Below are 23,125 nucleotides of genomic sequence, written 5' to 3' on the forward strand. Positions count from 1 at the left end.
AGAAATTCCTCCTCATCTCGGTCCTAAATGGCTTCCCCCTTATCCTTAGACTGTGTCCCCTGGTTCTGGACTTCCCCAACATTGGGAACATTCTTCCTGCATCTAACCTGTCTAACCCCGTCAGAATTTTAAACGTTTCTATGCGGTCCCCTCTCATTCTTCTGAACTCCAGTGAATACAAGCGCAGTTGATCCAGTCTTTCTTGATAGGTCAGTCCCGTCATCCCGGGAATCAGTCTGGTGAACCTTCGCTGCACTCCCTCAATAGCAAGAATGTTCTTCCTCAGGTTAGGAGACCAAAACTGTACACAATACTCCAGGTGTGGCCTCACCAAGGCCCTGTACAATTGTAGCAACACCTCCCTGCCCTTGTACTCAAATCCCCTCGCTATGAAGGCCAACATGCCATTTGCTTTCTTAACCGCCTGCTGTACCTGCATGCCAACCTTCAATGACTGATGTACCATGACACCCAGGTCTCTTTGCACCTCCCCTTTTCCTAATCTGTCACCATTCAGATAATAGTCTGTCTCTCTGTTTTTACCGCCAAAGTGGATAACCTCACATTTATCCACATTATACTTCATCTGCCATGCATTTGCCCACTCACCTAACCTATCCAAGTCGCTCTGCAGCCTCATAGAATCCTCCTTGCAGCTCACACTGCCACCCAACTTAGTGTCATCCGCAAATTTGGAGATACTACATTTAATCCCCTCGTCTAAATCATTAATGTACAGTGTAAACAGCTGGGGCCCCAGCACAGAACCTTGCGGTACCCCACTAGTCACTGCCTGCCATTCTGAAAAGTCCCCATTTACTCCTACTCTTTGCTTCCTGTCTGACAACCAGTTCTCAATCCATGTCAGTACACTACCCCCAATCCCATGAGCTTTAACTTTGCACATTAATCTCTTGTGTGGGACCTTGTCGAAAGCCTTCTGAAAGTCCAAATATACCACATCAACTGGTTCTCCCTTGTCCACTCTACTGGAAACATCCTCAAAAAATTCCAGAAGATTTGTCAAGCATGATTTCCCTTTCACAAATCCATGCTGACTTGGACCTATCATATTACCTCTTTCCAAATGCACTGCTATGACATCCTTAATAATTGATTCCATCATTTTACCCACTACCAATGTCAGGCTGACCGGTCTGTAATTCCCTGTTTTCTCTCTCCCTCCTTTTTTAAAAAGTGGGGTTATATTGGCTACCCTCCACTCGATAGGAACTGATCCAGAGTCAATGGAATGTTGGAAAATGACTGTCAATGCATCCACTATTTCCAAGGCCACCTCCTTAAGTACTCTGGGATGCAGTCCATCAGGCCCTGGGGATTTATCGGCCTTCAATCCCATCAATTTCCCCAACACAATTTCCCGACTAATAAGGATTTCCCTCAGTTCCTCCTCCTTACTAGACCCTCCGACCCCTTTTATATCCGGAAGGTTGTTTGTGTCCTCCTCAGTGAATACCGAACCAAAGTACTTGTTCAATTGGTCCGCCATTTCTTTGTTCCCCGTTATGACTTCCCCTGATTCTGACTGCAGGGGACCTACGTTTGTCTTTACTAACCTTTTTCTCTTTACATATCTATAGAAACTTTTGCAATCAGTCTTAATGTTCCCTGCAAGCTTCTTCTCGTACTCCATTTTCCCTGCCCTAATCAAACCCTTTGTCCTCCTCTGCTGAGTTCTAAATTTCTCCCAGTCCCCGGGTTCGCTGCTATTTCTGGCCAATTTGTATGCCACTTCCTTGGCTTTAATGCTATCCCTGATTTCCCTTGATAGCCACGGTTGAGCCACCTTCCCTTTTTTATTTTTACGACAGACAGGAATGTACAATTGTTGTAGTTCATCCATGCGGTCTCTAAATGTCTGCCATTGCTCATCCACAGTCAACCCCTTCAGTATCATTTGCCAATCTATCCTAGCCAATTCACGCCTCATACCTTCAAAGTTACCCTTCTTTAAGTTCTGGACCATGGTCTCTGAATTAACTATTTCATTCTCCATCCTAATGCAGAATTCCACCATATTATGGTCACTCTTCCCCAAGGGGCCTCGCACAACGAGATTGCTAATTAATCCTCTCTCATTACACAACACCCAGTTGTGATGGTGATCCAATAAATATTTTGTTATGATTTATTGTGATTTATTTTGTTGTTACGTTTTCATTCCCATACCCCCACCAACCCCATTCTCGTCACACTGAGAAGGCAGACTTCAGCATACTCTTAGCAAGATTCTCATGGGGAGAAATTTGCAATGTTTCTGCCTCTCGGGGGGACGCAAACGATTTCTCGCCCAGGGTGCGGGGCCGCTATTGCCTTCTGTGAAATTCCATGGGAGTTAGTGGCAGCGGAAACCAGCAGTGCCCGGCTCCTGCCAGTGGTGCCCCGGGCCCCTACGCCAGCAATGACGATATCATCGCCATGCACAGCGACCCATATTCACCCGAAGCAGAAAGTGGGTAGCGCCACGTGAGATCTCCATGGGCGATGTCCGCTCCAGCCTCGCGGGTCACAAACCAGGCTGCACACAGCTCGCGAGGTGAAAATTAAAGGGGTGGTGTGGCGCGCAATTTTTTTTCAATGGCCGACTTACCGGGCGCAGCCTTGCCTTGGCGAATTCGCGGGGTCCGTGCTGCAATGTTGCAGCCCGGCACTTCGCTTCTGTGCCGCGCTGCAGCCATGGCACCTCGTTCCCCGGTGGTGAAGTGATGGCCTCTCGCCCCACTGCAGAGTTCTCAGCGTGCCTTCCCCTTTAACGGAAGGGGAGGGCCCAGTGCTCCCGCCAGCGCTACGCAGTGCTCCGTGTAGCGCTGGAAAATTCCCGCACTTAGTGCCCAAGGTCCCGCACCTGAGAGGTAATAGAGCTTGCGACATTGCGTTCCACTTCTTCTCGGGCGGTAACCTCAATTTCGCTGCCGAGCAGGAAGTGCCGCCTCGTCTCGGTTACCACCTCCAAATGGGACGCTACCGAATTTTGGTCCCTCAGTTATTGGCAAGGAGGGACCGAGGGCTGGATTTTTGGTTGCCTAACGCCTCAGTTAGCGGCCAGAGGTGATGTTAATGGGAGCGCAAGAGGTTACCAACCGAGAGCGCAGCATTTAGTGGCCCGACCAAAAATTCATTGTAGGCTCATCGGGGGCGCAAACCAGTAGCACATGGCTGCTGATGATCACTCCGATCATGACGTATTCCTGGTGCAACGCCCACACTTGCGTCCTGGTTGTAAAATTAGGTGCGGCCGCCTCATTTAGCGTCCGCCAAGAACAATGTCTGGAACAACAGTCAGTATAGGCTTGCAGAGTCGTTAACTAGTGGCTACTTAAAGGGTGACGAAGCCCTTCCCTCGGAAATCACATTCGGTGCAATGTTTACACACAGCATGGTGGTGAGCCTCTGAGTTTGCAGTGACACTGACATACCAGTTCAGCTTAAGAGAAACTTATTTGTGAAACATTAATGGAGGGATTACTTGTTCGCCAGCGTCACATTCTACATGCTCAGGCAAGGTATTGGCAACAGGGAAGGGCTGTTGGCCATGATAGCGACCGAAGGGCAGGAGGCCTTACCCCCCATGGATTTACCGGCAGCAAAGCTCATACCTGCACTTCTCCAAAGAGCAGTGTGGCAGAACAGTGCGCTTCCAAAAGGAGGTTGTTACAGAGATATGTCCTGCAGCCTCACATCTGCACCAGTCGCAGTGAAGATCACGATAGCACTCACCTTCTATGCCTCCGGCTCCTTCCAGGCTGCATCAGGGGACATATGCAGTGTCTCACAATTCGCAACACATCGCTCCATCCACGATGTCACACAGGCTCTCTACACATGCAGAATGGACTTCCTTACCTCCCGATGAGCAGGGAGAAACAGGATGAGCGCGCATGTGCTTCCCGAGTGTGCAAGGAGCAATTGACTACACGCATGTGGCCTTGCGAGCACCATTCCAGAATGCAGAGGTCTTCAGAAACAAAAAGTGATCGAACTTCCTAAATGTGCAGCTGGTGTACGACCACACGCAGCGCATTCTTGTACTGAATGCTCGCTATCCTGCACTGAATGCTCGCTATCCTGCACTGAATGCTCGCTATCCTAGAAGCGCACACGACGCCTTTATCCTGCTGGTGAGCACTGTTCCTCAACTGTTCCAGCCACCGAGGCTGACTGCTCGGGGACAAGGGATAACGGCCTGGTGACCTGGCCAATGACCCCCCCCCCTCTCCGCAACCCCACTAAAGAGCCGGAGGAACGCTACAATGAGAGCCATGTCACCACCCGCAACATTAAGTACTAGGACACTAACAGGTAACAAGCAATTCCAGTAGTTTTCTTGTTTGTTTTATATATGGGACTGCTCAAAGTAAATCACGGAAAACAGAGCAATCTAAGACACAAGCATCTTGGGAAGAAAAAAAAAAATTGCATTTATATTGCACCTTTAATGACCTCAGGATGTCCCAAAGTTCTTTACAGCCAATTAAGTATTTTTAAAGTGGAGTCACTGTTGTATTGTAAAGAAATGCGGAAGCCAATTTGTGCACAGCAAGGTCCTGGAAACATTGATGAAGTAAATAATCTGTTTTTGTGATGCTGGTTGAGGGATAAATATTAGCCAGAACACCGGGAGAACTCCACTGCTCTTCTTCGAATAGTGCCATGCGATTTTTTTAGTCTACCTGAGAGAGTAGTCGGGTCTTCGGTTTAATGTTGTCCGAAAGGTGGAACCTCCAACAGTGCTGCACTCTCTCTACTGCACTGGAGTGTCAGCCTAAATTATATTCTTGAGTCTTTGGATCTTCTGACTCAAAAGTAAGAGTGGTACCACTGAGCCAAGGCTGAAACTTGTCAGAGATGAGGCAGAGTCTGGGAGTGAGGTAATTTGTAATTATTAGGGCAGATTGCATGAAACACTACCTATCTCAATGTTATTACAAATATATGTATGATAAATATCACATTACATATATCCTCAACAACAAATATATCACCATCAGGTTGGAGTTCCGCTCACATTATATAAATAACAGTATGGTATTACTCCATGAAGAGTACAATAAATAAAATATGCTAACTAGAAGGTTAATTAATTCTAAGGTTATTTATTGCAAGCTAATTTAATATGTTTTATTCTGCACACATTAAAACCTGTCCCCTTCCCTCCTCCTGTTATTTACACTAATTAAGAAACAGTCAGTAGATAGCTGTGCAGTCAAACCATCCTTGTTGGATTGGCAGATAGTGCTACTTACAGATGCAGAATGGCTTAGTTGCAGTTAATGGAACAGGTGCAAACATGACTTTGATATCCTGCTTAAGGGGACAGTACTAACATAGTCAGATTCCAGAACATGGTGATGAATGTAGGAAACAAGAGTTGTGCAAATTTTGTAGGCAGTTTGACCAAGATCAAGTTGATTGATTGGTAGCTAAGTGCGGAAACTTAAATCTAAAACAAAACCACGGGCGGAGAAAATCAACGCGCGATGGTTTTCGATGCGAAATGGGCAACGCAATGCAAATGTATACCCAAAGACATAGGCTTGATTTAAATTGGGCTCGGGTGTAATCTGCACCAAACCGGCGCGCTGTGAACACCAATCAAGCATCCCGATGTAGCTAGCCAGTTGGGTCCTTTGGATGCTGACCATGTCTGCTTTTAACCCGGAGATGAGCTTCTGACCTTATAGCTTCTCTATCACAAAGTACGCCTACTTCCACCTCCGTAACATCGCCCGTCTCAGCCCCGCCTTAGTTTATCTGCTGCTGAAATCCTCATCCATGCTTTTCTTACCTCCAGACCTTCTTAACCCTCCATATACTTGAGCTCATCCAAAAGTCTGCTTCTACTGAAATCTAAAGTTTCTGCTAATCCTCATCCATGCCTTTGTTACCTCTAGACTTGACTACTCCAACGCACTCCTGGTTGGCCTGCCACATTCTACCCCACTTAAACCTGGTCATCCAAGCCCGTGTCCTAACTTGCACTAAATCCCGTTCACCCATCACCCCTGTGCTCGCTGACCTACATTGGCTCCCGATTATGCAACGCCTCAATTTCAAAATTCTCATCCTTGTTTACAAATCCCTCCATGGCCTCACCCCTTCCTATCTCTGTAATCTCCTTCAGCCTCACAACTCCCGGAGATATCTGCGTTCCTCAAATTCTGCCCTCTTGAGCTTCAATGATTATAATCGCTTAACCATCGGTGGCCGTGCCTTCAGATGCCTAGGCCGTAAGTTCTGGAACTCCCTCCTTAAACCTCTCCGTCTCTGTACCTCTCTTTCCTCCTTTAAGACGCTTCTTAAAACCTACCTCTTTAACCAAGCTTTTGGTCATCTGCTGTAATTTTTTCTTATATGGCACGGTGTCAAAATTTGTGTCTTATAACACTCCTGTGAAGCGTCTTGGGACGTTTTACTATGTTAAAGGCACTATATAAATACAACTTGTTGTTGTTGTTGTAGTAATGTGTTGTCAAACATTGAAATCTTTATTTTCAACACTTTGCCTTCTTGGACAGATCTGTGTGCACCTTTGGAAGTGGCTTAATGAGTTGCAGTGAATGGTGAGACATAACGGTCCCCCCCCCCTATGGTGATGAGTGTGAATGGAATGGCTTGGGCATTGTAGAAATGCTTTATGGTCTTGGTGTGGGGTGGTGCCAACCTGGTGCATCATGTGGCAGCCAGGGTGTACAGGGTCAAGTGAAGTAAATGTGGCCATGGTGAGGCCATCCCTGGTGTCCTGGGCAGCAATGTGGTCGGGTGCTGATGCTCTGTGTCCTATGCATTATCAGATGATTGCGGAGAAGGTTGGTGTTGTTGTTGGTGCTGCTGGTGTGCCTGGTAGTGATGGTGTGCCCGGTGATGTTTGGGTTGGGGCTGATCGTGATGGGATTCTGAGGACCAAGGTGAGATTTTTTCCAAGGGCACTGATGTTGATGGAATAGATGGCAGCTGAAGTTGAGATGACAGAAGCGATCTGTCAATGGTGAGATAAGTTGCTCCAAGGAGGTGACACTGGAGAGAGAGTGCACTGCAAACAGTTTAAACCTCTATAAAGCTGAAAAGTGTATTCCACGTCCTGAAGGCTCCTGCTTCTAACATTGGAAATTGAACAGCTGTGAAATGGTAGCATTTACACCATTTCTGCAGCTGTCAACTAGTCAAACCAATCCAGAGTAGTTGAGAACCTGACATACTTACCTGGCGTGTTCCCCGAGGGATGGGAACCTCAAAAAATACTTGGTAAAATGGTTAGGACCTGGAAAAACGCTGCTTAAATAGCTTTAAGCAGCTTCTTAACTATCTCAATTGCTTGACATGCCGCTTCGTGCCGGGTCTGCAATCCACAGGCAGAGCCAGCACTTGGGATATTCACAAGGAGGCGAGTTCAGAGTGGACTTCCGTCCAGCTGTCAATCAAGGTCATTTTGACAGTGGGTCCACCTCCAAACTGGCACTCACAGCGCCAGTAAGATTCTAGCCCCTATCTCTGTAACCTCCACCAACCCTACAGCACTCCAAGAACTCTGCATTCCTCCAACTCTGGACTCTTGTGCACCCCCCATTCCCTTCACCCCATCATTGGCAGCCATGCATTCAGCCATCCTCTTTGACCAAGCTTTTAGTCACCTGTTCTAATATCTCCTTCTTTGGCTTGGTGTCAATATTTGTTTTATTATGCTCCTGTGAAGCGACTTGGAATGTTTTCCCATGTTAAAGGCGCTATATAAATGCAAGTTGTTGCTGTGACACAAACAGTATTTACAAAATAATAGCTTAGCAATTAGATGGCAACCTTTTATTGCTTTCCTTTCAAGGAGGTAGATAGAAACATGGATGTTACCAAAAATAGACAGAGGTATCAAGACTACTGAAGGCACTCTTAAAGGCATAGGGAGATCAGACTCGCCTTTGACGGTAATGTAACATACAAAGTTAAAAAATCAACTTAGAAAGGTGGAGAAGACACTAACAGCCCCCTCTATTCTTCCCCAAATGAGGCACATTAACCCCAATATCAGAAATGCACCCCTACGAGACCAGTGTGACATTCCCATTTCCTGCAAATGACATCGCTGAAGCAGAATGGCAAATAACATAAATTTCTGAGTAATTTCATGCTGTGGTCTCACACCCACGTGGAATTTGGTTAAAATACAGGTACCTCAAAATTATTTCACAAATGACCTTGCCAACTATAGACCGTGGGCCAAGTCACGAAAAATTGCTTTTCCGTAGTCCCCTCTGTGGAAGTACTTCATAGTCACACCAATATTAGTTTGGGGACCACTTAACACAAAAATTAATGTTCCCATCTTCAAAAAGTGAGCATTTTGAAGAAATTTTCATTAGAAAATAGGCAGAAATCTCATCAAAACCCAGAATGAAGATGTAATTGCGAGTTACTTATATGACCAATCACAACTGCTGTATTTGTCAGTACCTCAAAATCAACCAACCACGATCTCTGTACTAAATCGATTAGAGTCAGTGACTGCATGCACTGACACAATGGCGAGCTGCATGCACGTAGTAGCGGGATCCAAAGACAACATAATTTATTTTTCAGACTCGAGCTGGATAAAATTTTTCATGAGTGTTCATCAGCGGAAATTTACAGGAACTAGAGAAGCTAAAATTGGAGAATACCATCAAAAAGTTTAGATCTAGAACTGAAAGACTCGCAACGATCCCATATTTGATTGGATATCATCGGCAGTGCTACATGCGTTTCACTGATAAATCCAAGATCGAAAGAGCCAAGAAGAAGCAAGGGAAAATCAGAACTATGACATGAGTACACGTGATTTTACAGTATTTCCTATGAAACTGTCAGCCTACAAATATTTATATCCAACTTTCGTTCCTTAGTTCAATGGTTATGCCGTTTGACACGTTCCATTTCATGGGCCTGCTTCAGCCCCATATACTTATTTCTGTGTAGACTGACTGAATCTAAACTTCTCACTCTGGTCATAACATGCACAAACACAGCAAAAAACAGGTTTTTTGACCAAGGGTCATTGTCAGTAGGCTGATTAGAATATCCATTTTATCATTCCTTCGTAGCCATTGCAGAAGCAGTACAGAAAGAAGAGGAGAGGAGTGAAGCCGCCACCAGGTTCGACTGCTTCGCTCAAAGATGATGGACCCTAAGATTATACCTGTGACTTGTGAGGATCGAGAGAACAGCTCCGCAGGTCGGGCTATAAAAGAGCTGGAGCGCCGGGCCCTGGAACATCGTGGCCCCCCGACTTGCAAGAGAACAGCTCCGCAGGTCGGGATGTAAAAGAGCTGGAGCGGCATACCACTTCAAGCTCCAGCGCGAGCTGCTCCAACTGTGCAACGATTTTGAGATGGGCGACTGGATGACGTCATCAAAACTGTGGTCGCCGTTTTGGAGCGTGGGCAGGAACATTGGCAGGGCCCAGGTACAGAGGAGTGGGAAGGTCGGGGCGGATGAGCGGCGAGAGCTTGTGGCGAGATGCGGTGAATGTTTGTGGTGGAGGAGCGGCGAGAGATCATGGCGGAAGTGCGACAGATGAGGGTACGGAGCCCAGAAGAGTCGAGAGCCCGGGGCAACACGGGCCAGCCCACACTGCGATATGTGTGTGCGCTAGGTCCGTGCAGCAGAGCAGGTCTCCAGTCGTCTTGGTTAATCCTTGCCACTGGACCAAGTCCTAGCTCTGCCAAGCCCGTGTGGTGGCTGATGTGCAATGGTCACCACATATTAAAAAAATTCACGCACAGGCATTTTCCACCCCCTCAATTGGAGTTCAGGACTGGAACATCGGGTCCTTCATCGAAACACCTGTGAACTCGTGGAAGAAAGGCATCCTCGTTTGAGGGGCCGCCTATGATGACCTGTGAGGGCTTCCCATCTTTTTCCAGTGCAGTGCCTTCCCTGCAAGAAGGACAAGAACATTGTGGAGAGACACAGCCGAAAAAGACGGAGAGAGAGGCTGGTACAATGCGAGACTAAAACTGCAGGTAAGCTGCTCTTTGCAGCAGAAACCCGCAAAGATGAGGCAATCTTGTTGCATATCCGTGGACAAGATCTTTTTGCCCTTGAAGCAAGGTATCATCTTTGCTGCTACCAGAGCTATACCAGACTTCTGACCAGAAAGGAGCAGGAAGACCCTCCAGAAGGCAACCTCTACCAAACAGGATATAGGCATTTCTGTGATACAGTGATCGAGGGCAGGATTGTTAAGAACTGTGAAGTCCTTAGAATGACAAAGCTGAATAGTTTGTTTAGGAAATGCATTTTTGAAAAAGAGGGTATTGATACTTCTTCTTATAAAACATATAATCTTAAACGTAGAATGCAGAAATCTTATCCTTTCCTGAAATCTGTCAGATCATCACACATTAATGAGAGTGATTTTGTTTTTGTAGAAGATCTTGCAACAGAAGAAGTTGAGGAGGCAGTCAGAGATTTGCTTTGAGAAACAAGCACAAGTGAGACCGACACAGACATGGATACCAGCATGGATCCTGGAGCCAAAGTTCCCATCAGAGGATTGGATTTAAGACCTGATTGCAGGCCCTTGTAGCATGCTGCTCTGGCATCTCCAAAGGACCATGGGTGGAAACTTGAAGATGATGCGCTTGTCACAGACTGGATGACACTTTCCTCCAGCATCAGCAAGTGTAATGGAGCTTGCACAAAGACCCAGTGTGCACAAGGAAGCTGCTCTTGTCTTCTCATCAAGCTACCTTGCATCGACATCTGCTCGTGTGTAGGTTGTGAGAATGTTGCATCTTTGCCCAAGATTTCTAGGGCTGAGGAACCAGATACCCTTGATTCTGATGATGATTCATAGATATGCATTCCTTTTCAGCCTCCAACATTTTTTCAGATCTATATTTTTTTTCAACACTTCTATCTTTAAAAAAAATCAATACCATTACTTTTATTATTATAATTATATAGGTGACAAATGAGTCTGGGTCTCCGTCTGAAATGTCAGTAAGTGTGAATGAAATAAATGGTTGCTATGGTAGATTTCTTTCTTAGCAACGGATATGAAGTCAAAACTTAGATTTATGTATAACCGCACCATATGATGCATCCAGACCTCAGATGTCCTCAGTGATACTTCTTTTTACCAATTCTTACATTGTCCATGCTTAAAATTTAGCAATAGCACTGATATGTCACCATTGGACGGAATATAAATCAAGAAATAATGGAGGCTTGTAATAAAGGAGCGGCAATAATCCATGGAGCGGATGGATGGCTTGCATCCTAGGGTCTTAAAAGAAGTGCCTGCAGAGATACTGGATGCATTGGTTCTAATCTACCTAAATTCCCTAGATTCTGGGGCGGTCCCAGCAGATTGGAAAATGTAATGCCCCTATTTAAAAAAGGCAGACAAAAAGCAGGAAACTATAGACCAGTTAGCCTAACATCTGTCGTTGGGAAAATGCTGGAGTCCATTATTAAGGAAGCAGTAGCGGGACATTTGGAAAAGCAGAATTCAATCAAGCAGAGTCAGCATGGTTTTATGAAAGGGAAATCAAGTTTGACAAATTTGCTAGAGTTCTTTGAGGATGTAATGAGCAGGGTGGATAAGGGGGAACCAGTGGATGTGGTGTATTTGGATTTCCAGAAGGCATTCGATAAGGTGCCACATAAAAGGTTACTGCACAAGATAAAGTTCACGGGGTTGGGGGTAATATATTAGCATGGATAGAGGATTGGCTAACTAACAGAAAACAGAGAGTCGGGATAAATGGGTAATTTTCCGGTTGACACAGTGACTAGTGGGGTGACACAGGGATCGGTGCTGGGTCGTCAACTAATTTACAATCTATTTTAACGACTTGGATGAAGGGACCGAGTGTAATGTTGCCAAGTTTGCTGATGATACAAAGATGGATGGGAAAGCAAATTGTGAGGAGGACACAAAAAATCTGCAGAGGGATATAGACAGGCTAAGTGAGCGGGCAGAAATTTGGCAGATGGAGCATAATGTGGAAAAATGTGAGGTTATCCACTTTGACAGAAAAATAGAAAAGCAAATTATAATTTAAATGGAGAAAAATTGCAAGTGTTGCAGTACAGGGGAGTCCTTGTGCATGAAACACAAAAAGGTAGTGTGTAGGTACAGCAAATAATCAGGAAGGCAAATGGAATATTGGCCTTTATTGCAAGGGGGATAGAGTATAAAAGCAGAGAAATCCTGCTACAACTGTACAGGATATTGGTAAGGCCACACCTAGAGTACTGCTTACAGTTTTGGTCTCCATATTTAAGGAAGGATATACTTGCATTGGAGGCTGTTCAGAGAAGGTTCACTAGGTTGATTCCGGAGATGAGGGGGTTGACTTATGGGGCCCAAGTTTCGGGCCGCGCCTAGAACGGCGCAGCCCCGACCTGGAAGCCCGTTTTTCGCGCCACAAAGTGCGCCTAAAAAAAACTTACAGATTCTCCGGCTCCCTGCTGGTCCTCTGGAGTCGGGCACGGCGCAGCACGAGCTGTGGGGGGGCGGAGCTAGGTCCCTGCGCTGAAAACAGTGCCGGGACCTCTGCACATGTGCGCTACAGTGGGCGCGAATGTGCAGTAGCTCCAGGCGCCCAAAACTGTGTGGGAGGGGCCCAAAGCATGCAGCCCCTAGCCCTGGCCGAATGGCCTCACTGGGGCTGCGTGCTGCCTCCCACGCCCAGCTCCTGCTTCCTCCCGACCCCGGACTCGACTCCCGCCGCCCGCCCTCCCCCCCCCCCCCCCGGAACCCGACCCGACCCGACCCCACTCCCGCTTCCCTCCCCCCGCCCCCGGACCGGACCCAACCCCTCGGACTGGACCCGACCCGCGCTTCCCCCCCCGCCCCCGACCTGAACCGAACCAACCCGACCCGCGCTCCCTCCCTCCCTGAACCAACCCGACCTCCCTCCTCCCCCACCCGACCCGACCTCCCTCCGCGCCCCCGACCCGACCAGCGCTCCCGACCCCGGACCCGACCCGACCCAACGCCACCTACCTGTAAATCTGGTGCTGGGGAGAAGTCTTGGGGACGGCCGGGCCGGGCCCGGCCCGTTCAGCCTCCCTCCCCCTTCTCCTTTTCCCTCCCCCTTCTCTTTCCCCCCCTCTCTCCTTCCCCTTCTCCTCCCCCTCTCCCCCCCTTTCCCTTCTCCTCCTCCCCCCCCCTTTCCCTTCTCCTCCTCCCCTTCTCCCCCCCTCCTCTTCCCCCCCTTCTCACCCATCCCTCCCCCTTCCCTCACTCCCCCTCTGCCTCCCTCCCTCCCCTCCCCCTCCCCCTGCCCCCCTCTCTCCCTCTACCTCCCTCATCCCCCTCCCCTCGCTGTCAGAAACACAGACACTGACAGAGAGTGAGAGACACACACAGACAGACAGACAGAGAGATAGAGACACTGACAGAGACACACTGGGGTGTGGGGGGGGGGGGGGCATCCCAGCACGCTGTTGGAGGGCTCCAGGTGCTGCAGTCGGGAAGTAGAAAATGTTTTATTTATTGATTTAAAAGAAAAATTATTTCTTATTAATTTTTTTTGATTGATTTATTGGTTGATTTATTGATGTATTTATCATTTATTATTGATGATGGCTCTTTATTTGTAAAACTGAAGTGTTTAATGTTTGTAAACTTCCCTTTAAACCCCCCCCTCCCCATTCCCTACGCCTGATTTGTAACCTACGCCTGATTTTGTAAAGTGTAGACAAGGTTTTTTCGAGCGTACAAAAATCTTCACTTACTCCATTCTAAGTTAGTTTGGAGTAAGATTTCACTGCCGAAACTTTGAAAACAGGCGTAAGTGACCGGACACGCCCCCTTTTGAAAAAAAAATTCTGTTCCAAAGTGAAACTGTTCTAACTGACTAGAACTGGAGCAAACTAAATGCCGAGAATTTGAATTTCTAAGATACTCCGTTCTACACCAATTGCTCCAAAAAATCAGGAGCAACTGAGGCCAAAACTTGGGCCAATGAAGATAGGTTGAGCAGGTTGGGCCTATACTCATTGGAATTCAGAAAAATGAGAGGTGATCTTATCGAAACATAAAAGATAATAAGGGGCTCGACAAGGTGGATGCAGAGAGGATATTTCCATTCATAGGGAAAACTAAAACTAGCGGACATTATCTCAGAATAAGGGGCCGCCCATTTAAAACTGAGATGAGGAGAAGTTTCTTCTCTCAGAGGGTTGTGAATCTATGGAATTCTCTACCCCAGAGAGCTGTGGAGGCTGGGTCTTTGAATATATTTAAGGTAGAGATAGACAGATTTTTGAGTGATAAGGGAATAAAGGTTTATGGGAAGCGGACAGGGAGGTGGACCTGAGTCCATGATCAGATCAGTCATGATCTTATTGAATGGCGGAGCAGGCTCGATGGGCCAAATGGCCTAATCCTACTCCTATTTCTTACGTTCTTATGTTGCTCGGGAAAATAATGTCCATAGCAACCATTTTTATGTTTTCTTTGTTTTTGGCCATTTCTCAGTAACACTCGATTTTTGGACTTGGGAACATTGGTTTTTGCTTCAGATACATATGTTTAACATATTTAGCATGGTTCTAGGTACTTCCCACACGGAGACTACAGAACTAAAAATCTAGGCAAGAAAACAGGCTTCGGCCCACGGTCTACTAGCAGAGAGGGGAAGCCTTTATCTTTGCAATATAACTTGGAGTTAAATGAAATGACCGTCTGCTAAACTAATGCACCATCCTCTCTCCCAAATGTATAGGAGTGTCTGTCTAATACTCTCTTCAAAATGCCAATACACTAAGCATCAAAAGATGCCATTTTGTTACAAGGGTCAACTTTTTAAAAGTATTGACTCATTAAGCGACTGAGTTGCAATAACCTGTAAGCCAAACCAAGTTGAGTAAGAACTTTCCTACATTACCTCTCTTCATTTATCTCCATATGATTAGGAAAGGCATTGTAGCCCAACAGAAGCTTAACGGCATCCAGGTAACCATTGTTGCAGGACCAATGTAGTGCTGTCCGTCCCTGTAATAACAGACAAGAGCAGGCTATGATTTATGTAGCACAGGCACTGTTTTGTACTGGATAATGGAAAACAACTTTCCTCATACACACAAGTGATTTTATTGCTTCTTAATCTCTTCTTCATGGTAACACTACACTTTGAATCATCTGTTTTGATGCAAGCTTTCCTCTTTGCTGCATCTGGGGAATGCTCAGTTCCCAGGAACACTCAAGAAGTAATGGAGGTGGAGACCTATTACGCTGCTCCAGGACTTCTAGGACTTCCCCAAAATAACGTAACTGGACCTGCACGAGGCTCAACATAAGCATTGTAAAAAGGCAGAAAAAAAAAGTTCCCAGCTTCCCCCTCACTTTTATTTCTCTGCACTCATGGGCAGCAAAATAAACCTGGTATTGGGACTTGCAGGAGGACCCTCCCTGTTCTCTTGATGCTGGCAGCCAGGATCATAGATGATGGTCTCTCTCTCTTCCTTTATCTGTATTCCCTTTTACTCTTGTTGCCGCTCCAATCCCAATACAAAGCCCTACCGGGGAGCTGGTCTATACTCTGAGTATGCCCAGGCCATGCAAATCAAGTACAGTCTTCTTCTCACAGATGCCAACAGAGACCTAGAGGGGAAAATCCACCCTATTATCTCTACTTTGGTGTGCTACTCTGATTTCTATTTACAAAATGAATTATTAAAGTAACTGCTAATAGGTGCTACATCATAGACTACAAACATAACATAAAATCATTAGTCATTATGATTTTTTTTTAACTTAAATATATACCCCCGCTCTATGCTTTAATTCTCCAAAAGCCACAACCCCATTTCCCGGGCTTTTTCTACGCATGATGTGGGCCCCATCCACCCCACAAGATATCTCTCTAACTCATCCCCTGCCAATCTCTCCCCACCCCAACAGGATATCAATCTCTCTGCCCCTTCATTTGAATCCCCAGTAAGACTCGCTCTCTCTTCCTTTATCTGTATTCCCTCTTTCTTCTAGTTCCAGTTTCTGTAATGTTTTCCTTCTTTGGGTGTCAGTTTTTTTAGTCTCTCTGTTGTTTCTAATATTCTCTGTCTGCAATTTCTGTACACATCCTATTCTGTCCCATCTGTCTATGATGCCTGTCATCACCGACTTCCCTCTCTTTCCCTCTGTGCATTGAACTCAAAATCCTCATCACCATTTAGAATTCACACTCAACCGTACCCCTGCAGCCTCTTCCAGTCCTATGTCGTAGTTCACACCCTCCTCTCTCAGAGATTGGACCTTACCCCAGTCTACCATCAGTAACTGTCTTCAGCCAACATGCCATTGCACTCTGGAATTCTCTTCCTATCTTATTCTTCATCTGTAAAACTCTCATCAAACCCTACATCATCAGCTCTTTCCCATACTTCCCTTCCCACTTTCTGCTTGACGTCGGTTATCACCGCTTTGCAATTTTTCACCACATTAAAACTGCCAAATCAAGTGGAAAATGTATTTTCTCTTTAGGTGTCTGTTTCTATTCCTTTTTCTGAAATTTCTACTATATTTTCTCTCTCTTACTCCTCTTCTGTTTGCTATCTTCTCTTATCCTGTAGCTATTTTTACGCCATTTAAAAAAAAATTTGGATTCCGGGTCTGGCGTCCATGATGCGGTTCCTGGTATTCACGCTGTTAAAGTTTCCTCCAGTAGCCCTACAGCTACTGAGGTCTATGAGTCTGTTGTCAAAACAGGAATAGGCTTGGCAGCAAGAGGAGAGTAGAAGCTGGCCAGGGATCTCAAGCACATTAAATATATTAAATAACTGAATCATAATCCTTTTAAGCTTATTTTCAGTGTTGTGATTCTTTTACCAAACAAATATCAACAAATGAGCTGGGAAAGAATTAAATAAATTTAATGAAAGAACATTGGGAAAATTAAACAAACATTAAATGGCTAAGTTTCAACAAAAATTAAATCTATTCAATGGAATTTTGATACATCTGTTGATGCTCTCCCTTTCAATCCTTTTTTTCCCAACCTTACTGAAATCATAGAATAGTACAGCACAGAAGAAGGCCATTCAACCCATCGTCTTTGCGCTGGCCATTTCGAAAAGCAATCCAATTAGTCCTAATCCCCCACTTTTTCCCCATATCCCTGCAATTTTTTCTCATTCAAGTATTTATCGAATTCCCTTTTCAAAGCTATCATTGAATCTGTATCCACACCCTAATTGGCAGTGCATTCCAAAACCTAAACATTCAGTGCATAATGCCCACTTATCGTCCAGTCTTCAGTGCTAAGGAAAGGTTAAGTATCAATAACCTATCTTTTCTCTTTGCAGATGCTGGCAGGCCTGTTGTATATTTCAAGCTTTTTATGAAGTTGTTTGGAATAGCTGCTGGGCTTTTTAAACTGTGCTTCTTCTTTGTTTAACAATGCTGGGTGCTTATTTTATACATGTGTTATGTGCTCTTATTAATGAGGTGGTAATGATTGAAACTGGGACATATGGGGCTGTATTTTAATGTGCAGTCGCACTGGCAGTAGTGGGGGCAGGACCCAATAACGCATGGGAAACCCAGAAATATGTGAAACACACCCGTCAGTGGTTTTTTAACACAGCCACTGCATTAATAGAGGATTTCCGGGTTTCCCAACCAGTTAGCGTCAGCTGGCATGACGACGACCTGCATGATGCGCTTTCAACTCCACTATTTACAGACACTGCAAACATGCAAGTTGAAGCAGAGGAGGTGGGAAGGAGAGAGAAAGAAATGCTGCCATGAAGGTCAAAGGCTGTGCACACTTCAGTGACACCTCCCTGGATATGCTGCTGGGGGCTGTGAGGACCCGGAGGGATGTGAGGACCGGCAGGGATATACTGTTCCTTCACAACGGGAAGAATAAACAGGTTGGGGATACCAAGGCGGCATGGTTGGAGGTGGCACAAGAGGTCAACAGCAGAAGTGTAGTGCCATGCTCCTGGGTCCAATGCAGGAAGCAGTTCATTGACCTAAGCAGGGCAGGAGAGGTGAGAGCAATGGCACATTCACCTACAGTGTATTTATTGAGGCGTACGAAAGCATGGACCTTACGCTAAACATCCGTAAGACAAAAGGTCCTCCACCAACCTGTCCCTGTCACACAGCACTGCCCCCCAGTCATCAAGATCCATGGTGTGGCCCTGGACTATGTGGACCACTTCCCATACCTCGGGAGCCTCTTATCAACAAGAGCAGATATCGATGACGAGATTTAACATCGCCTCCAGTGCGCCAGTGCAGCCTTCGGCCGCCTGAGGAAAACAGTGTTTGAAGACCAGACCCTCAAATCTGCCACCAAGCTCATGATTTACAGGGCTGTAGTAATACCCGCCCTCCTGTATGGCTCAGAGACATGGACCATGTACAGTAGACACCTCAAGTCGCTGGAGAAATACCACCAACGATGTCTCTGCAAGATCCTGCAAATCCCCTGGGAGGACAGACGCACCAACGTTAGTGTCCTCGACCAGGCCAACATCCCCAGCATTGAAGCACTGACCACACTTGATCAACTCCGCTGGGCAGGCCACATTGTTCGCATGTCAGACACGAGACTCCCAAAGCAAGCACTCTACTCGGAACTTCTTCACGGCAAACAAGCCAAAGGTGTGCAGAGGAAACATTACAAGGACACCCTCAAAGCCTCCCTGATAAAGTGCAACATCCCCATTGACACCTGGGAGTCCCTGGCCAAAGACCGCCCTAAGTGGAGGAAGTGATTCTGGGAGGGCGCTGAGCACCTCGAGTCTCATCGCCGAGAGCATGCAGAAATCAAGCGCAGGGAGCGGAAAGAACGTGTGGCAATCCAGTCCCACCCACCCTTTCCCTCAACGACTATCTGTCCCACCTGTGACAGGGACTGTGGTTCTCATATTCGACTATTCAGCTACCCAAGGACTCATTTTTAAGAGTGGAAGCAAGTCTTCCTCAATTCCAAGGGACTGCCTATGATGATGATGATGTGCATTTCACCCCAATCCCCTCACTCTACCTTCTGAAGCACATCACTCATCACACCAACGTAACTTGCAGGTGCACCCATCCCTCTCTGTCTATGCACTTCCTCACATGCCCATCCACCACTGACACTCACCCTTATCCTTATGCAATGTTGTGTGTATTCCTTGTAGCCACCCTCAACAAATGCTCTCCATCCATATAGTCAACATGTGCCATTACTCTCATTAACATGTCTCTGCCTTACAGGAGAATAAAGAACAGAACACGAGGCAGAGGCAGAGAACTGGAGGTGGTCCTCCAGCCACCTTGCAACTAACAGCTGTAGCGGAGATGGCGCTGGAAATCAGCTGAGTTTTGACATGCCTGACCATTGGAGCTGGGGGCCTCTTGCTGACAGAATTAAATATCAGACACCCACATGGCATACCACACTCAGTCGTGTTGGCTTGCTGTCAACAGCAACAGCAAGTGAAATATGGTAACTTAATTCTTACCTTGACAGTACTAATTCATGTCTTTTATCTCCCACAGGGCCTTCACGCGTCCTGCCGGAGGTGGACCAGGTCACTGCCAACGACTCCTCAGAGGAGGTCACTCCCTCGGAGGATGCAAACTCACAGAATTTATACAGACCATGCACCAGCTCAGATACTCGCACTTCAGTGGGAGAACTTATAAAGATAGTTGGGTTTTCACATGGTGACTCGCACGTCGCAAGTAAGCAGGAGCAGATGGTGGAGTAAGACCACGTCAGAGGGAGCAGGGCTCTCCAAGCTCTACTCAGCTGGACGCAGATGCTGAACCTAGGGGACCGTCGACTAACAAGATACTTCTTGAGCAGCAGCAGAAAATGTGCAATGTACTGGCAAGCGGTCCAGCCACACTGTGCACCACTGCAGACAGAATGGAGGATGTCACAGGCCTTTGACAGGCAACATGATGCCTTCTTCCATGGAAAGAGTGGCAACTGCATGGACCATCAAGTGCAGTAACCACATGAGTGCATATAGACCTTCATCAATGGCTTGCATACTATGAATGCCACCTTAATTAGGATGAATGATACTCTAGCCTTGGCCTTTCATCGCCCCACGGACATTGCTGGCAGGGAACTGCGGCTGGGCCATAAGAGGGATGACGGTGAAAAAAGAGACACGGAGATGGGGACTCGACTCAAAGGTCTTCAACTTGGCAATCAGTAATTAGTGGGTGCCGCAGGGATCAGTGCTGGGATCCCAAATATTTACAATCTATATTAACGACTTGGAAAAAGGGACCGAGTGTAATGTAGCCAAGTTTGCTGACGATACAAAATTGGGAGGAAAAGCAATGTGTGAGGAGGACACAAAAAATCTGCAAAAGGACATAGACAGACTAAGTGAGTGGGCAAAAATTTGGCAGATGGAGTATAATGTTGGAAAGTGTGAGGTCATGCACTTTGGCAGAAAAAAATCAAAGAGAACGTTATTATTTAAATGGAGAAAAATTACAAAGTGCTGCAGTATAGCGGGACCTGTGGGTACTTGTGCATGAAACACAAAAGGTTAGTATTCAGGTACAACAAGTGATCAGGATTGTTGCAAAGGGGATGGAGTATAAAAGCAGGGAAGTCTTGCTACAGTTATACAGGGTATTGGTGAGGCCACACCTGGAATACTGTGTACAGTTTTGGTTTCCATTTTTACGAAAGGATATACTTGCTTTGGAGGCAGTTCAGAGAAGGTTCACTAAGTTGATTCCGGAGATGAGGGGGTTGTCTTATGAGGAAAGGTTGAGGAGGTTGGGCCTCTACACATTGGAATTCAGAAGAATGAGAGGTGATCTTATCGAAACGTATAAGATTATGAGGGGGCTTGACAAGGTGGATGCAGAGAGGATGTTTCCACTGATAAGGGAGACTAGAACGAGGGGGCATAATCTTAGAATAAAGGGCCGCCCATTTAAAACGGAGATGAGGAGGAATTTCTTCTCTCAGAAGGATGTAAATCTGTGGAATTCGCTGTCTCAGAGAGCTGTGGAAGCTGGGTCATTGAATAAATTTAAGACAGAGATAGACAGCTTCTTAACCAATAAGGGATTAAGGGGTTATGGGGAGCAGACAGGGAAGTGGATCGTATTAAATGGCGGAGCAGGCTCGAGGGGCCGTATGGCCTACTCCTGCTCCTATTTCTTATGTTCTCACTCTTTACTGCCCTCCTCCCCCAGTTTGTATCCCACATGCAGCCTCGTGTCTTTAGATGCAGGTGGAGCAGTCTTTGGTGGGGCCCGCACGAGCTCCAAAACCGAAAAAACGTCAGCCAAAAGCATCTCAGCAGTCAGAGCAGGGATTGGAGTAACCTGCCTCTACCGCTGCTAAAGGGGTTGCACCACGTAGAAGTGCTAGGAAAAGTAAGAGTAAAGATTTTTAGTTGCACAAGGGTATGCACATGCGAGTGATACACATTGTTAGATTGGTAAGTTTCTACATTCGGTTTGAACCACATAAATATTATTGTCTTACACCAATTTCCCGTCTTGTCCATTCTTGATACTGGCTGTCAAGTGGCTATTTCAGTTGTGAGATGATGAATGGGAAGACGTGAACTGATGTCTAGCAATGGGGGGCTGTGAAAGGAATGCATGGTTGTTTGTAGGGCTGCTTTGTGTTAGTGGCAATGGGAGAGGCAGGGGGGAGCAAAAGTGGCTTTTGCAGATGGTTCTCAGATGGGTGCACTGGTGGAAAATAAGTGAATCTCGCAATAATGAGGGAATTCCGGGCAGCAGTGTACGCCACTGGTGGTGCCTTGTTCTTACTACAGGGCCAAACCTCGCTGCTGCGCAATGTTGTGCAGAGTGCAGCACACCATGACCATTCTGGAAATCCTGGCTGGTGCGTGCTGTTGCCATCTACAGATCTGTCCACGCAGCTGAAGCGCATCTTCAGCATGCTGATGGCTTGTTCGATGACACCTCTGGTGGTCATATGTCACTATCACTCATGGGCCTCATTCCACAGGTTTCTGAGAGGTGTTATCAGCCACTTTTAAGTGTGTATCCCTGGTCTCCGAGCAGCCAACCGGTAACTCTGCTTCGAGGTACGAAATGATCAGGGAGGGTGAACTTCCGCAGGACGAAAGCATCATTGCAGCTGCCTGGGGCTCCTGTGCACGCCTGCATAAAGATCTTGTGGTTGCACACCAGCTACACACTGATGGGAGTGGAAGCTCTTGCTGTTGACAAACATCCTGAGTGATCTATAGGTGCCCTCATTGCCACGTGGGTGCAGTCAATGACGCCCTGTACCTGAGGGAAGCCAGCCAGAGAAGCACACCCAACGCCTATTCATTCTAACTGGCATGATCGTAGGCGAAGTTCATATAATTGGCAGCCTTGGCAAAAATGCATTCTGTCACCTGTATTATGTATTTGTGTGCCGCCAACTGCGAGATCCTGCAGATGCCTCCGGCAGAGTCCTGGAAGGATCCAGAGGCAAAAAAGTTGAGGGCGGTCAACTTTTGACAGCCACTGGTGAAGCATGGCCACCAGGTCCAGTTGGCAGCAGGTCTTGTAACAGCAGGCTGCAAATGTCTGCCACCACCTGACGCGACACCCTGAGCCTCCTGAGATACTGATGTGCCTATATGTTGAGGAAGTTTAACCTCCGTCTGTAGACACTGTGTGTCGGGTATGGCACCCCTCTGCTGATCCCCTCTCTCCTGTGGGGCTGCAGGTCTGTGAGCATCAGGCTGCTCTCGCTGCTCCTGGTCATCTTGGTCCTCAGCTGAGGTCCAAAGTAACAGCACCCATGCTGATCTGACAGATCAGGAGCTAGACTTTCCACTATGATTTCTGGCGTTCATGGTTTTTTTATTTTTCAGGACCACCTGAATAGCGCCCATTTTTAAAACCGCTAGTTTTGTCTTTTTAATTTGGGCGATAGACTCAGCGATGTGAAATGGGTGATAGCGATGTATTCGGTTGTGCAAGGCTGGCTTCCATGGCAACGGTCGTTCTACGCATGTGCTTTTTTTTTCAGGCAAAGATCCGGGAGGTCAGGGGTCATCTGCTCTTGCTCAGAAGGCAAAAGGAGGGAGAGAAAGGATTTTTGAAGGATGGTTTGTGGAGGCTTATGAATTTGAAGGAATTGAGAAAAAAATCGGATAACATGGAGAT

At 46.6% G+C, this 23,125-nt stretch overlaps 1 protein-coding gene across 4 annotated transcripts in view; it reads right to left on the reverse strand.

Moving 5' to 3' along the window:
• Positions 1-23,125, reverse strand: part of invs (inversin) — a 367,882-nt gene that overhangs the window by 162,184 nt on the left and 182,573 nt on the right. For all 4 annotated transcript variants that reach the window (XM_070881116.1, XM_070881115.1, XM_070881118.1 and 1 more), the window contains one exon: positions 14,895-15,001. In XM_070881116.1, the coding sequence (XP_070737217.1) occupies positions 14,895-15,001 (107 nt within the window). The remainder of the gene's footprint in view (positions 1-14,894; positions 15,002-23,125) is intronic.

The sequence above is a fragment of the Pristiophorus japonicus genome, chromosome 5 (assembly GCF_044704955.1).
Source record: "Pristiophorus japonicus isolate sPriJap1 chromosome 5, sPriJap1.hap1, whole genome shotgun sequence".
Classification (NCBI taxonomy): domain Eukaryota; kingdom Metazoa; phylum Chordata; class Chondrichthyes; family Pristiophoridae; genus Pristiophorus; species Pristiophorus japonicus.